At 38.3% G+C, this 16,002-nt stretch overlaps 1 protein-coding gene across 5 annotated transcripts in view; it reads right to left on the bottom strand.

Annotated features, from left to right (window-relative positions):
- LOC149713674 (cell adhesion molecule Dscam1-like) overlaps window positions 1-16,002 on the bottom strand; it is a 216,384-nt gene that overhangs the window by 30,240 nt on the left and 170,142 nt on the right. For all 5 annotated transcript variants that reach the window (XM_089849059.1, XM_089849063.1, XM_089849064.1 and 2 more), the window contains exons 5-12: window positions 14,982-15,275; window positions 14,353-14,622; window positions 13,410-13,817; window positions 12,322-12,483; window positions 11,288-11,584; window positions 9,806-9,925; window positions 8,825-8,992; window positions 5,867-6,014 (exon numbers count right to left, since the gene is read on the bottom strand). In XM_089849059.1, coding sequence (XP_089705185.1) covers window positions 5,867-6,014; window positions 8,825-8,992; window positions 9,806-9,925; window positions 11,288-11,584; window positions 12,322-12,483; window positions 13,410-13,817; window positions 14,353-14,622; window positions 14,982-15,275 — 1,867 coding nt within the window. The remainder of the gene's footprint in view (window positions 1-5,866; window positions 6,015-8,824; window positions 8,993-9,805; window positions 9,926-11,287; window positions 11,585-12,321; window positions 12,484-13,409; window positions 13,818-14,352; window positions 14,623-14,981; window positions 15,276-16,002) is intronic.

Below are 16,002 nucleotides of genomic sequence, written 5' to 3'. Positions count from 1 at the left end.
CCCCAGTTCTTATCTTCCCATCCACGCTTATACGCGGATGATTTAAAAATTTTCCGTGTAATCACCTCTTATGATGATGTAGCTATCCTACAGCGAGACCTTAAAACCCTTGAATCCTGGGCCAGTGTTAATGGTTTGATGTTTAATAGCGAAAAATCTCTTGTCCTGACTTTACAACGCCGTCCGATCGACACTCGGACTCCATCTCCATATCACCTTAATGGTCTTAACATTCGACGGGTTAATGAATGTCGGGATTTAGGCCTGATCGTGACTCATAACTTATCCTCTAAGGCACATGTTAAGCGGTCTTGCAAGCGCGCCAATGGTCTCATCTCCGTGATTAAGGCGAACTTCCCGGGCATCTCTCACTCCTTATTAACGCGCCTGTTCCAATGTTATGTCCGTCCTGTCTTGGAATTTGGAACTCAGCTTTGGAGTCCACACACACTTGGGGATATTGACATGATTGAGAATGTTCTAGGCCGTGCAAGTCGAATCCCTCCCTCACTACGAAACAAACCCCGCGATACCCGGTTATCCACCCTAGGCTGGAAGCCTCTCTCCCTTCGTCGTACCTATCTGGACCTTATTAGCGTTTTCAAAATCTTAAGTCAGCCCAATCAATCCTACTTTACCTGGCACGATAATTGCAAGGGCACAAGGGGCCACAGTCGTCGACTTTTTTCCCACCCATCTCGTACCAATATACTGCGAGATTCCTTTTTTCGCAGGACCATTAAATTGTGGAATGCTCTACCCGAGGACGTGGTCTCAGTCACGTCAGTCCCAGAATTTAAACATAAACTAAAACTGTACCTTAACCTGTAAATTTGCATTTCTATTTTGTATTTTTGTATATTTCTGTATATTTTCTTTTTTTTTTTCCCTATGGAGCTGTATGACCTTCTGATAGGGTTCTAGCTCGTCAAATAAACGGAGCAAAAAAAAAAAAAAAAAAAAAAAAAAGACAATAATCCAATAGTGAAATGGTTTGTCTTGATAATTTGGAGCTTTAATCTTAAATTGTAATTCACCATTTTAGCTTTGCTTCCAAATACATCAACACATAAACCTAACCTAACCAATTGCTGCCAAGTTAGTTGTTACTTTTGTAATCCTGAAAATGAGCAGCATGCATACGCGGTTTTCTTTGGCGAAGACTTTTCTATAACTCACCCCACGCTTCTGCTTTTAAACAGAACTATTATCGAGGGACCTTCACATACTACAAAAACAAAAAATACAAGTCCCACTTAAAGTGTTAGTGACATAATTTTCGTCATCCGCAAACTTAAAATGCGAAAAAAATCCTTGAAAAATCTAATTTATTATGATATGTTTACTTCTTTATTTGGTTTCGTAGCAATTTATAAAATTGCAATCAAAGTATTGTGTTTGGAAAAAGCATAGTTAAAATTTTGTTTCGTTTGATGACGTAGTAAGGAGAAATTTTCTCTCTAGATGTCGCTCACGTGACGCCCGCTAGTGTCGCCGCGTTAAGCCTATTTTATTCAGATTCGCACGGCATTAGTAGACTCGGGAGTCTCGGGCGCTAGCGCTTGGCTTTTCCTCGAGATGCCGTGAGTGACGTCACTTACCAAGGAGAAAAGCCAGCCAAAAATCTTCTCCGCAAATTTGCTTTTGCCCCCCAAATTTCAAGTTTTTGAACTGTTTTTTCTGTGTTTTCCGTCATATTTAAATATTGATCAAGCATATTTTTGGAATTAGAAGAGTTTAAACTCTCAAAAAAAAGTAAGGTTTTCTTTAGATTTGATATAATTTTTAAACAAAGTCGCTATTCCTTTAAGTTCCTACCCGGCATTACTAGCTAAAATCAGTGATAGGATATTTAAAATGATCTAGATATACTAGAATTGCAATCTTAATTTGTTGCTCGTATATCAAGTGGTTTTTTGTATCGACGAAGCAAACAGGATTTCCATCCACTTTAGGGTTTGGAAAATACGTGATTGAACGTGCGCAGCCTACCTGCAGAGGAAAGTAAGTCTTCACCGTTAACCACAGTAATTCTGACAACCATGCGTATTGTTAGCTGATGAGAGGTCTGGTTGACAATGCGATAATTCCTTTAAATTTAATTTTCAAAGAGCGCGGGTTTCGCTTTAATTTAGAGGAAAGTCAGCCGTAACGTCGAGTTCCATTATAATCCGGAGCGCGAAAGATGAAAGCGAACAAACAAATAACGAATATTGCCTTCGTTTCAAAGGGAAATTACAGAGTAAAGATATACTTTATCTCTGTGAACCACGAAGAATTACCGGTACCGAATTTTAAGAGACTTCCCAAATTAAGTGAAACTTCCTTAATGAAAATGAGATAACTATATACAGGGTGAAAACCTTGCGCCAATGACAAATTTAGATACTACCATAAGTTCATAAGACATGTTCCATGTCACTGGTTACTGAGAGCTTGTCATGAAGTGACGTGGGTCATAGATTTTCGTAAAGCGACGCCTGGTGGGGCTCTGTCAAAGGCTTAGTACAGCCTAATTAGGAAGATGGACTGCAACAACTTTGTGGAATCAATTCTCGCTTGTCGTTCTCCCTCGAACTATCTCGAGCTGTAAGACTCTACCATTACGAAGTATAAGTAGTGACATACTTATTAAACATATCTTATAAACTTATGATACTACTTCTAACGCGTTTGTTTTATGCATCCTTGGGTAATTGTTACAAGGTTTACGGGCTTTAGAAAAGAAAAATAAATGAGCAGTTGCAAATACCTCTAAATAATTTGAGATCAATTCAATTCCGTATCGTCAATATCGCGACACAAACTTGTAATGCGGCTCTTTAAGCAATGCAAGAGATCGCGGTTTGCAATTTTTCTAGCTTACGCATTATTACCTAGTGAAAAGTGAATAAAATCCAGAAAAAATTATATCAAAAATATTGTTGGAAAAAATTTATGAAATGGGTTAATTTCCAACGTCTGATTTGTTAGTCTGGTGTTTGGTTCATTTCATCTATTCAATTAATTGTACGCGGCAAGACTACTAATTTAAATTCCCTAAAAATAATCCACGCGTAACACCACAGAGTTGGGAGTCTGGGAGAATTATATCACAGTAGTCGCTGGCAAAGCTTTCCTGCTATTATTCATAGAATGTACATTTAAAATTCTGCCAATTTTTATTATATGACTAGGGTAGTTAACCTCTTCTGTATTTTTAATTCTAATGAAAGTCCTGATTTATAATCAACGGCCAGCTTAAACAACTTTACAACACATTTACAAATCTTTGAATAACTACTGTTCCGCTAATGTTAGAGACCTGAAACTTTCAGGATATGAAATCCGATTCTTTAGACACAATTCACTGTGTTTTCAGCCTTTTGACACTTTTAAATTTTGCACAATATCCTGTTTCTAAAACCCCTTGGAGAACCCAAATGTGAACAATCGCTCACACCGTAAATATTGAATACTGGGCACAAATGTCAACATCAATGATAGTCATTCAAATGGAATGAATAAAGAAGGCCCTAGGGCCTAAATTCGTACACCTGGATGAAAGTTTACGTAGATTTGATGAGTGAAAATAGGATAAAATTGTTTAAAACAATACCCAAATGTTCAATACTTTGTTGAGAAGTCATGTTTTATGCAGTACCAAGCATAACAGCCGACTCGGTTTAAAGCCCAAGAATTAAGTAGTGGTAGCTACGGCCCTCTTACGGCAAAATTGATAAGTTTAATAAAGGCGCGAAATGTATTTTTTTGGGCAATGATGTATTTTTAAAGTTAATGCTATCCAAATGTAGGTTGTTCACACCACTGTTACGTTTAATGTTTTGGTAAAATAGCTTAAAAAGGATTCTATTTAACCTTGAAACGTCTTGTTCACCTTTGCGATTTTGACTTTGGTTTTTCCCAACTCTATTTTTAAATCGAATTCCGAATCGCAACAAGAGATTTTAAAATCAATTTTATAGCGAAGAACTTGATCTACCTAAGGTGTTGTTATCGTGGGATTATTGTAACTCTTGCTAAAGCTTATTCCCGATGGCATTGTTTTAAGGAACATCTAAAATTGGCATCAATTTGAGTCCGAGTTGGCGTCTATATAGCTCCGTATCTTTCATCCACGTATTCCTACAATATTCGGACTATTTTTTACGTAATCCTCGATATTCAATCTACAAATTGCGCCTTTTTAAAAAAAAAATTCAGCAGCCCAAAAATTACTTACGAAATTTTAAAGAAAATATATACGCATTTAAAATCGTTCCCATTTACCAGTACCAACGCTATACTAGAAGTAAGATGAGACTAGAAGTAAAGAGCTCTAGCATTGGTAGTAGATCCTGGCACTATTGAACAAATTTGAGGATTTTATGTAGTTACCATCTCGCCTATACACTAGAGAGAAAAAAGTTGGTCGAGCTCCAAAAAATTTCCTACCCCCTTCCCCTCAACCTAAAGCCGCGGAACACGGACGCGGGTGCTTGAATCTAGTTTGGCCGTCTACCGCCACGAGCGTCTCACGTTTTGGAGGGAAAATTCAGAAACCGCTACCAGAGGGCCAACCGTTGGTGTGTTATTAAGAATATTCACTTTCGCCGAGTGAAGAATTTGGTTAGCTCAGTACTTCTAGTCTCATCTTACTTCTGCCTATACTAAATACACATAATGCTGGACCATCTTCTTTGAAATGTAACCAAAACCTTCCTTACAGAGCTAATGTGATCGGAACGCAATAAATGTTTCGAAATTCAGCAACTTAACAGTTTAACGTATTGAATTTTATAAATGATCTACTAGGCCTAGAGCTCAACTTGCGCATGCGTATACCGCAATTTTACACGAAAAGCACTCGCGACTCTTGTGGGATTTCGCCTTGACGTCGATTTAGCTTTTTTTAACACGTATCTTTCTATACAGTTTGTACGTGTAGCTTTGGTTATTTGGGGATTTAAAAAAAATCATGAAAAATCCTTATGCGGCATCATAAATATTCAGTGATGTAATATCAATATTATTGATTGATATTTTTGAGGGAAGGTTCTTGATTTTGCAATCTTTCTTCCTCGGGCGACCGCCCACGCATCTGATCTTCATCCTTAACAGACGTTTAACGCCAAGAAAGTAAGAGGGATCCCCCGTACGTCTAAAGGGTATCTGCGTAATCCATCCATTTCGGGTTTCGGTAGAGAGTTTAAGAAATTGAGTTTGTTGGGAAAATTCTAGTGCCATTTCGAAAGAGTGCAAGTAAAGAAGTCATCTTTGCGACTTAAGTATATTGAGCTTTGGGGAATTCACTAATTTAATTGAATTCACCCACCAGTTGCTATAAATAAGCATTGTGATCTTGATATACCAGAAAAATACATATCCTCATTCTCTACTTCCCCCTCGACTATTGAGTCCTGAGAAATTTCAAATGATTTTGATAAAATAGAATCCTGATCTGTCCTAGCTCCTCCATCGCTGGCTTTTGTATCGAGAGTGCAGTTTTCTCACACCCTCTTTTATAAATAATCAATACTCTTATGTTATATTTTGAGGAAATACTTTCGGCAAATGGAATAGCGAAGAAAAAACCCAAAGATAATTATTTCTTTAAAACATTTAAAATTTTAAAATAATTTCTTTAAAACTGAAAATACTTGGGTACTCCGCCAACCCATTTTGTTCAGTTACTTTTCTCTTTTACAATGAGATACAATTTGAAATATTGCAGTTTTATACGCTAATTATAACAAATATTCTATTTCCAACCATTTCCTAGTGAGCGATTAAGGTGCTCAACTTTTAAGTAGACACTGACGATTTTAGTTTCTTAAGGTCTCTAGTGTGTGTGTGTTGGGCTTTCGAGGATAAACATAAATCTTACCTCGGGTCGGTGTCGGGGTCGAACTGCTGCTTATCTTTAAACCAAGCAATGGCGATGGGCTTATCTCCGAGCGACTCGCACTTGAGCCGAGCGTTTTGCCCTTTCCTCACGCTTTCCGTCTTGTATTTGCTTTCAAAATGCGCCGCCACTGTCAACACAACCCCCAAACAAAATAAAGACCACTTTTAGTTACAATACGCTTTATCTAGAAGAATAACTCTATTTTAGACGAAACTTTGCGTCTGTGAATCGTACACTTATATACCTTAGAAGTGTACTCATGCAAGTTTCAAGATAGAGAAACTCGGCTAAATAGAGAAATACAAGCGCGGGAAAAATTACAAGGTTTGTACTGCGAAATAATGACAGGCTAAAGCTAGATTCCCACTCGACCAAAAAAACCCGGCGAAATCACGCAGCCGACGATAGAAATTTTAACTTACGCCGGCGTCCAGCGGTAGACCGTTCACACTACGGCTGAATTTTTAGTTTGGCGGTAGATATTTTTGGGTCACGTGGCAGATTTGAGTGGTTTCCACAACATCTCTTTCGCACTCTGAATTTTTATCTTTGTCCCCTTGTCGCTTCGATCGTACAAGAAGGGATATTTTCTAGCCTCCTCACTAAATTCTTTCCTATTAACATCTAATCTCCTTTAACTTCCATTAGTTTCATTTTTATTTCTTGGTGGCATGTGTAAGCTAAGCCTTGGTCAACCACAAAAAAATGGCGGTTATAAAATCTATCTCGCGTATGCGTGCGCACTTGAAATTTATGACATAGTCAGTGAGATAATTTCATTGGCTGAGACACCGGCGTAACGCCGAACACAACCGAAAAAATAGAACCGCGATTCTGTCCGACGAAACCCAAGTTCCGTCGGGGTCGACGCCAAATTTTTTACGTCGAGCCCTAAACGCCGAGTTTCCGTCGTGTTTTCTGCCGAGTGGGAATCCAGCTTAAAGGTGGAATTCATAAACGTCGGACGCAACGCAATTTAGTACAGGCGAAGGCAGGGCGTCGTGCGCAAACGTCCTGCCTTTTGCGCGCGACGCCCTGCCTTCGCCTGTACTAAATTGCGTTGCGTCCGACGTTTATGAATTCCACCTTAAAAGACATTAATCGCCAAGAAGCAAAAATATTCTAAAACCTTCCATAAATTAATAACTTAAAGCCTAGTTATTGGGAAGTTTATTGGAAAAAGTAGAGAAGATGATTGGTGGATTTCGCAAAGCATCAAGACTTGGCGTAGGTCTTAAACATCACTCTCACGATTTTCATTAACCTCCACATTTCAGTCTCATATTTTATTATTTCTATTTGCCTTTGTAAATAGAAAGTTGAAATAGTTTTCTACTCTTTCATGGCAGAAAACAGGATGGCTAAAATAACTTCTGTTCAGGAAAAACTGTGTGGAGCTAAGCCTTAGCAAAAACCATTATTCTTGGACTTAAGTCAATTTGGATGTGAAGACGAGCGTATAATCTAGTGAGAGGAGTTGAGGTGTTGGGAGGGGTGGAACTGATTAGGGCATCATGCAAATATATGATATATAATGGTAATCGTTTAAGCCCAGTTTACTCCGGAAAACAGATAAAAGTGACGCGCCGTGAAAAATGCTCATTTAATACCGCATTTATTCAAATAAGTCTACAGGACGCCCGTTTGGCTACTATGTCGCTCAACAACATAACCAAGATTTTTACATAAGCTAATAAAGCCTAAGTATGGGTCTGCTATATGGAATTATCCACGCGAAAATGATAAAATTAAAAAGGCTGTAGCGCCATCTTCGTTTCAACGTTTCTATTACAAACCGCAATAGAATCGAAGCATATCATTGTATGATCTCTCTCCTAAGGACTGCCAATATAAACACTAAATAGTCTTGGATTCACTCGAATAAATTATTTGTGTGATGTTTTTTGGAACAATGCTTAATTAGGCATTAATCATAAAGCTAAATTGTTACGGATCTAGAAGAGAACGTTCTTAAGAGTCCTAATGGCTCGAAATTATCATCTGCTTGCAAAATCTCCCCATAGATTTTTCACTGAACTCAGTAGCCAATTCTGACTGTTCATAAAGAACACACAAACAAAAAAATCAAAACAACAGTTCGTAGCAAGCCCATACTTATGAAGAGTATGACAGGTTTATGTTATATTAAAAGATGAGCAGTGTCTCTCACAGGCATTAAATTAAGTAATTTTTAATTTTTCCATCAAATCCCTCGCAGCGACTTCTTAACAAGTTGCGACTTTCACGGCTGCTGATGACTCTGTGGTTAAGCTGGGCTCGGATTTATGCATCTTATTTGCGCTCTTATTAAAGTTTCAGTTGTTGTTGTTGGCAAACTATGATGATATTTATATGCTCGCGAATACCATGTGTTACAAAATAATTCTACTTGCTAAGGATAATAAGCCTACTTTTATCAAGAGAAATGAACTTTAAGAAGTAATGGCTTACTTAAAGGATTCGTGTCTATGAAGCCAAAAATACCGAGGGCTAACTCGACTGTCAAAAATAAGGAAATCTTTTGCGCTATTTACGAGGTTATCGCCCATTTTTAGATGTTAGTAGTTCTTGTGTTGGGGCCATCTGGTGATCCAATTCTCAATTCGTAATCATAATTACATTGAGAATTGGCTTCATTGAAAGGGCACACTGTTAACCGCGTGAAGGATGCCAGATCCCATTTGTTTAATATTGGAAGTTTTTGCTTGTAGCCATCTGGTGAACAACTCATCTTGTACTCCTCCATTTATTGAACAAACGGGGCGTTATTGTAGAGCCCCGTTGTTAAGCCGATTTTCAGCGGCAAGGCATGAATTCCTCACACTCTTTTAAATACCTAACACTACTCTTAATCCCAAGAATGGAACAATGTTCTACTACAGTTCAATGTGGCCTATGTTAACTTAAGTCAAACATGGAAATAAAGTATTTAATTACCTTTGACTGCGATTGGAACTACTTTGCTCAATCCCGTTCCAATTCCGTTGGAAGCTTGACAAAGATAGGAACCGGCGTCCGACTGTTGCGCGTTCTGAAGTGCCAATGAACCATTCTCAAAAACTTGAACCCTTGAACTGCTACTGATGGCTTTGAACTCAGACTCTCCTGAAAATAATTGAAGTAAAATATGTGTAATTGAGACTCGACGTTTCAATTTGGAAAAACGCAAGAGCAATTCAATGTAAACAATTCACGGTATATAGTACATAATTGAAAATAGATGTTAACAAAACCACGAGTAGCAAAACAACAATAAGTGTGAAATTCTCTCCATTATATAAGCTGTTTCCGTGTATAATGATTTTCGTTACACCAACTGGTTATTTGCAGACCACAAGGTGGCCCAAGGGCTGGAGAGAATTCTTAGAATCTAACGGGATACTAAATCATGATTCTGGTTTACACATCCCTCCCTTATACCGGCTATACGACAGCTACCGCTGATTTGTCATCGAGTGCTGTCCCAAAAATTTATCAACACGAGAAAGAACAATTTCAACTCACCCTTACCACTTTCCAACCGAGGTAAAAGGAACCAATACCACCCCCACCACCACATCCATCCCTCCCTTGCACAACTAATACCCACATCGTAGATGTCCATCATACGATAAGGCTAAGAACTAGATTTATTAGAAACAGCGATCCCTAGACGGTGAAGCAAGCCAAAAGGAACCAAGGAATAGTAAATTATGGTGGCTAGAATTACCATTTCTTCCGTTTTCAGGCAAAATCCTTAAAATCTCCTTCTATTCGATCTTATACAAAACCATAAAACAATTTTAAGAAAAATTGGTATCCGAAACTATCCTTTTGGAACAGTTATGGGTAATGTCACATCTATATTCATTCCTCTCATTAGAGATACTTTGCACCCAGATTCTTTTCCGAGAGAGAGAAGACTGAAAAAATACTCACCAATAGACTTGGACCATCTGATTCTGGGAAGTGGAAACCCTTCAGCCTGGCAATCCAAGAGCAAAGTCAATCCTTGCACTACGAACGTCGCTTCCGGTTCCAACTTCCAACGAGGAGGAACTGAAATTAAAAGACCATTATCAATTTCATCATTAACGTCACCATTAATATAATTGAATTTCTTTACAATTGTAATAGACATGCCATATCTATAAAAGAGTGGAATATGAATGATTACTTCGGGGTATTCGGTGTACGCGCAGTATTTTTCACTGTGACGTGTAATATTTAAGAGTAATACCCTTGACAATGCTAAATTGAATATAAAGGATGGAATAGATCTGAAGAGCATTTAAATAGAGAGCTGATATTTATCACGTGGATTATTTTTTCATTGGCTGTCAGCACTATATTACTCAATATCAGTTTTCATCTGATCTGTTCTAAACTGTGCGTAGTTCCTAGTTTTTGTACACAATAGTGAGTATAAGATTAGTTTCACCTCAACTAGGGTGTAAAATCATGGTTATAAGTTACTATCGTAACTAATAATGTACAGCAAAAATATTTGATACTTGAGCTAGATAACTTTTATTTCCTCCACCGCGCACCTATCTTTAACAGTGACGATATTTCTGGTGGCCTAGAAACATAAGAACAAAAATCCGCAAAACCTAACAAGTTACGTCCTCGCAAGTGCTCCTATCTTTGAAACGTGCATGTGAAATTTCAAGAACCCTTCATAGTCCCGAAAATATACGGACAGAGATTGTTAGGGGATCACGAAAACTGGGTGAAAGACTTTTGGTTGACGGCAATTGGGAGCGCGAAAAATTCCATAATTGAAAATCCGATGTCCGAAAATTGAGACAATATATAATTTTGTGGCAATGAAACCGACAGAGCGTTAATTTGGTGAGTAGAAAATTTGCGTTATAAAATAGCTAGTTTATTGATGAAGCACAAAATTTGCGTTATAAAATAGCTAGTTTATTGATGAAGCACAAAATTTGCGTTATAAAATAGCTAGTTTATTGATGAAGCACAAAATTTGGATGGCTAAAATTTCATGTTCTGTTCAGGTTTGGTTTGGTTCATTATGGTCAAGTTAGGTTTACCTTTCACCAAACGTTTTGGTTTTTCAACAAATTTTTACTTTTTAAACAAAAATTCTATTCGCCACTCAATTTTCAGCCCTCCAAATCGTCACGCTCCCCATTTTCTTACACCCATAGTCGTCGTCACTCAAATATCTTTCACCCAGTTGTCGTAGAACAGTTTTTACGTGCCCTAATTCGAGCACAGCTTTTAACAGCGATCACTTTAAAGTTGGAGTTACATGCTCATGAAACGTGTATTGAAAAAGGTTTGCTATCCCTTAATATGTTTAAAAGGTCCTTGCTATAGGGTAATGTAGGAGTCCCCTTATCTTATGAAAATGAATACTGCCATCCCATTCATGGTTTAAACATAAAGTCATACCGTGAATTACCATTGTGGCGTGATGACTGGCAGTCCCGACCGAATTGGAGGCGACGCAAGTGTAATTGCCACGATGGTCAGGCCGCAACGACTCGAAGACCAAAGTGGAGCTGAACTCGGTGACGGCGATGGAATGCACGCCGTCCGACCCCGTCTTCCGATCCGACACAGGAGCGCCGTCTTTCGTCCAAATCATTTTGATTGGGGGATCGCCTTTGGTCACCGAACACAAAACCGAGTAACGTTGTCCTTGTTGAAGAGACTTCGGGAATGTAAACGGCTCGATGTGAGGACGGACTGAAAAAGCAGGAAAAAAATTTCGCTTCTTACTCGGGTACCATCAATTTTTGTTTGGAGTCAACTGGTGAGCGATTTCTGGATATTGAAACGTTTGGCCTTCTAACGACACAATGTTAAGCATCGACGAATCTAAAATTTTAATCTCTTAAATCCCTATTACTACTTTTTTTAATCCAAAGATAGGAACTATCATCTTATAGTCCAGTTTAACAATAGTAAAATAATGATTTATAAAACTTAAAATAAATTTCAAATCACTGGAGTAAATCGCGGAATATTTTTAAATATTATCGTCCACAAACTCTAATTATTCTGTCTTAGAACAATAGTATCCCATTATGTTTCCCATGCATTCAAAGCAGAAGTATGAAATATGTTCAGATAACCATATTTCAACAGCATGAATAGAAGCCGATATTTTTATTAGTTGAACGCCTACATTCAGGAAAACTTTCAGTTTAATCATAGCTATAGCGGCGTCAGATCGCACTACAAACTGCCTTGAAGTGAGAATCTTTACAACCAATTACAGAAAATAAAATAGTAATTGATATGTTTTGTTAATAATTTCTTTTCATTATTATTATTATTATTAATAATATAAATCTAAATTAATATAAAATGATTGCCCGGCCGTTTAATGCTCAACTGCAATACATTTGAGCAGGGTTTATTCTACCTAAGCAGTTGGTTGAGTCCGATAAAGCTTTGGAATGTTATCTTGCTTTAGTTACCTGTAACGGTGATGTGTAAACTATTTTGGGCGACTTGTCCATCGGTGTTTCTTGCGATGCAAGCGTATCTTCCTTCATCATGAACTTGTTCCACAGTCTGAACAATCAGCGTTCCATTTGGAAATGGTCTTTGTCTGTGATTGTAAGGCAAACGAAGCCCTTCTGAGAAAAGAAAAACAAACAATTCTCATTAAAGAGAAATAAAAAGATAAGGTAAGGCTAAAGTAGAACACTGACTGGTCAATAAAAAAAGAAGCGGATGAAAAAACGTTCAAGACTTGGAGGACTGGTGTACGTCTTAAACAGTATTTTGAGAATTTACAACCCAGTGCCTAATTACTTTCTGTTATTTCTTTTTCCCTTTGCTTATCTATTTAATTGAAGTACTTAGTACTAACTGATAAGCAACGCTCAGCCTAAACCGCTTAGCCTAAACCGCGAGCGAAATTTTGTAAGGACGATACTATTTAGTAGTAGATACATACTAACAGAAGTGAGATGAGACTAGAAGTGAAGGGCTCTAGCATTGATAGTAGATCCTGGCACTAGTAAACAAATTTGAGGATTTTATGCCGCTTCCCACGCGCTAAAACTAGAGAGAAAAAAAATAGGTCGAGTTCCAAAAACATTTCCTACCCCCTTCCCCTCAACCTAAAGCCGCGCAACACGGACGCGGGTGCTTGAACCTAGTTCGGCCGTCTACCGCCACGAGCGTCTCACGTTTTGGAGGGAAAATTCAGAAACCGCTACCAGAGGGCCAACCGTTGGTGTGTCATCAAGAATATTCACTTTCGCCGAGTGAAGAATTTGGTTAGCTCAGTACTTCTGGTCTCATCTCACTTCTGATACTAAAAAGGACTTATGCACTCCATGGCCATCTTAAAAATAAGGGCAGATATTCGAAGAAACCTTATCCATAATAACGTCAGTATGTTGCAACTTATTTTATTAATTGTTCTCTAAATCCCAGGGACGGTTTTATGGCGTTTGGAATTGATCAAGCTGCCATCGTTCAAATAGCAGCCAGAAAAATATGAATTTTCTTGTGCGACTTTGTTGCTAGAACTTAGAATTAATTTGGATTGTACCTTTTTCCCAAGATACGCTGTCGATCGGAAAACCTCCAACCGGACACTGTATCTTCATGTTAGTTCCAGCCGGAACGGTCATATTCCTCATAGGTCTGACAAAGGGGGGCCCAAAGACATTGAGTTTCTCCACGTGCTCAACCGTTCCGACGTCATTAGCCGCTTTACAGGAGTAGAATCCGCCATCTTCGGGTTTGGTGCTTGTAATATTGACGTAACTGACGACCGTAGCGTCGCTTTTAACATAGTCCCCCATTCGGAAGCGAGAGCTGTCCGGAATCGGATAGCCGTCCAACATCCACGTCACTTGGGGCAAGGGGTTCCCGTACGCCGAACACTTTAGCGACAGTGAAATACCCGGGTGAACCTTCTCAGATTCGAAAGTCGAAATCAGCTTCGGAGCGTCAACTGTTCAAGGGTGAGAATTAACGCAAAAAACAATAAATCATCTTTGAATAATAGAAATAATAGGTGCTTTACGAATTGTTTCATAGAATAAAATTTATTATTTATAAGATTTTTTCGGTTTTTCAGATATAGTAAACTTTTTATTTATTACTCATATATTAAGTGGATTTTGGAATTAATCTAGCCTATGTTTAGAACGTCTATTGAACTATGGGGAGGAAATTTAAGAACTTCCACAATTTAGGAAACTATTTAAATTGTTAGTGGAGCTGTGGGGAGTGGAGAGCAAGGATGGCCGGTTCACCAGGTGCTTCTTGTAAAGTCGTCTCATACGCGGAAGAATTCTCACATAATTTTTCCACAAAATAACACTGTAAAGCAGGATTTTATAGTCGCTTTTTCAAAATAATGCGGAAATATCAGATATATTCAAAGAAAAGGAATTTTATAGTTATAATAGCCTGGACTAAGTTTTGAATAATAAAAATTAACGAAAGTGTCTTAATGACGTCACAAAAATTGATAAATGTTTTACCTTCTAGAGATAATTGGGCAACACCTTGGGCAGACTCGTCTTTATTGGTGACGTAGCATTGGTAGATTCCCGTGTCTTCCCTCTGGACGGATAAGATTTGGATGGAAAGGCGATTGAGGAATCGAACCCGGGGATGACCACGTAAAAGCTGCTGGTCCTTGTACCACTCGACCGCCAATATGGGGTATCCCGAGTGCGTGCAATTAAACGTCGCCGAACTACCCACATCCACTGTTTGTTCTTTGGGCTCAACACGCACGGAGAGCGGTGCTGAAATTCAAAATTATCAAAAATAAACGCTAATTCTAGTAAAAATATGCATTCCATAAGTTTTACATTTATTTAATAGTTAAGCAACTGTTCGTTTAAAGCAAATGGTAATGGAATCAAAAAATTTGTGTCAAGAATCGACTCTAAGAATATTTTTAATGAACTTAACCTAACCTCATTTCAATTTCTTAAAATCTCCTGGTTCTGTCCCTGCCTCAAACGATCTTCAAGAGTATAAACTTATCACACTTTGCCAAATTATTTTTAACCATAAATAATATAATTATTATTTGGGGCAAGTAAATGTCCTTATGATCAGCAACGCCGGCTATAAACTGAATTCAAGTATGGTATTTCACCTGTAACTAATAAGTCTGTGTATCCAGTATCAGATCCGAGGGTGTTGTTGACGAAGCAGACGTACTTTCCGCTGTCCTGAACGGAGGGTTGCGTTAGAATGAGGCTTCCGTCGACCTGCTGCCACTTGTCGCCCAAGTTGATTGGTTTGTGGCGAGAACCCTCTTTGCGGTACCACGTGTACGTGGGAATGGGATGAGCTTGAGCGGCACACGGTAACGACAAGGGCTCATTTTCACGCACTTCCAACTGGCGTTTCATGTCCGTTATTCGAGGCATCACGTTGCTAACCGGCTCTAACAAATCGATGAATCAATTCATCATTTTCGACGGTAAAGGATATTAGCAGAAGCAAACTTTAATGTTTTTCATCCCGGTAAGTATAAGCCTCTAAGGTTTTCTATTCCTTTTACCATTCTGGATCCAAAAAAGGCCCCAAAAACCCCAAAATTTCCACTCGCATTTTAAATTTAAGAACCATACGCTTAGACGCCATTAAATAACATTAGTTGTGGGTTCGCCCCCTCCCAACCAATCCCCTCAAACAAAATCAGAAAAATTAATTCAGTTTTGGAATATTTAACCCCATCAACTACGTAGATGTGTTCTTTTGACCTTGGAACTATTAGTTCATAGTGTCATTGTGACCAACATGAGATTAGCGGGTCCACTACAATATTCTTTAAACCGAGATAGCAAGTCTCGCTCAGACATCATCAAATCAGTTAATAGGAATTTTTTAGCGGTTAAAATTACCCATTTGGTTTTTTTTAATATTTAATGAAACTGACCTTTGTGGTTGACAGTAACGGTATACCGTATATAAGTAAGTATCGCGATTATTATTGTGTAACTCTCGGGTCTATCGAGGTGTTCAATTGTTATGTTTCAAGGTAAACAGTGGTTTCTCTAACATCATCCTCTACCATATATCTCTCCACCCCCATTTCTTTGTTAAAACACCTATTCTTGGAAAGTTACTCATTCACTGACCAAGTCGCAAAAAAGTTTCGAAAGTTACCT

The sequence above is a fragment of the Phalangium opilio genome, unplaced genomic scaffold (genome assembly GCF_054372755.1).
Source record: "Phalangium opilio isolate 3A_F unplaced genomic scaffold, DU_Popi_V2 ptg000009l_1, whole genome shotgun sequence".
Classification (NCBI taxonomy): Eukaryota; Metazoa; Arthropoda; class Arachnida; order Opiliones; family Phalangiidae; genus Phalangium; species Phalangium opilio.
Note: the sequence above shows the minus strand (reverse complement) of the source record. Positions and strands in the feature narration are given on the sequence as shown.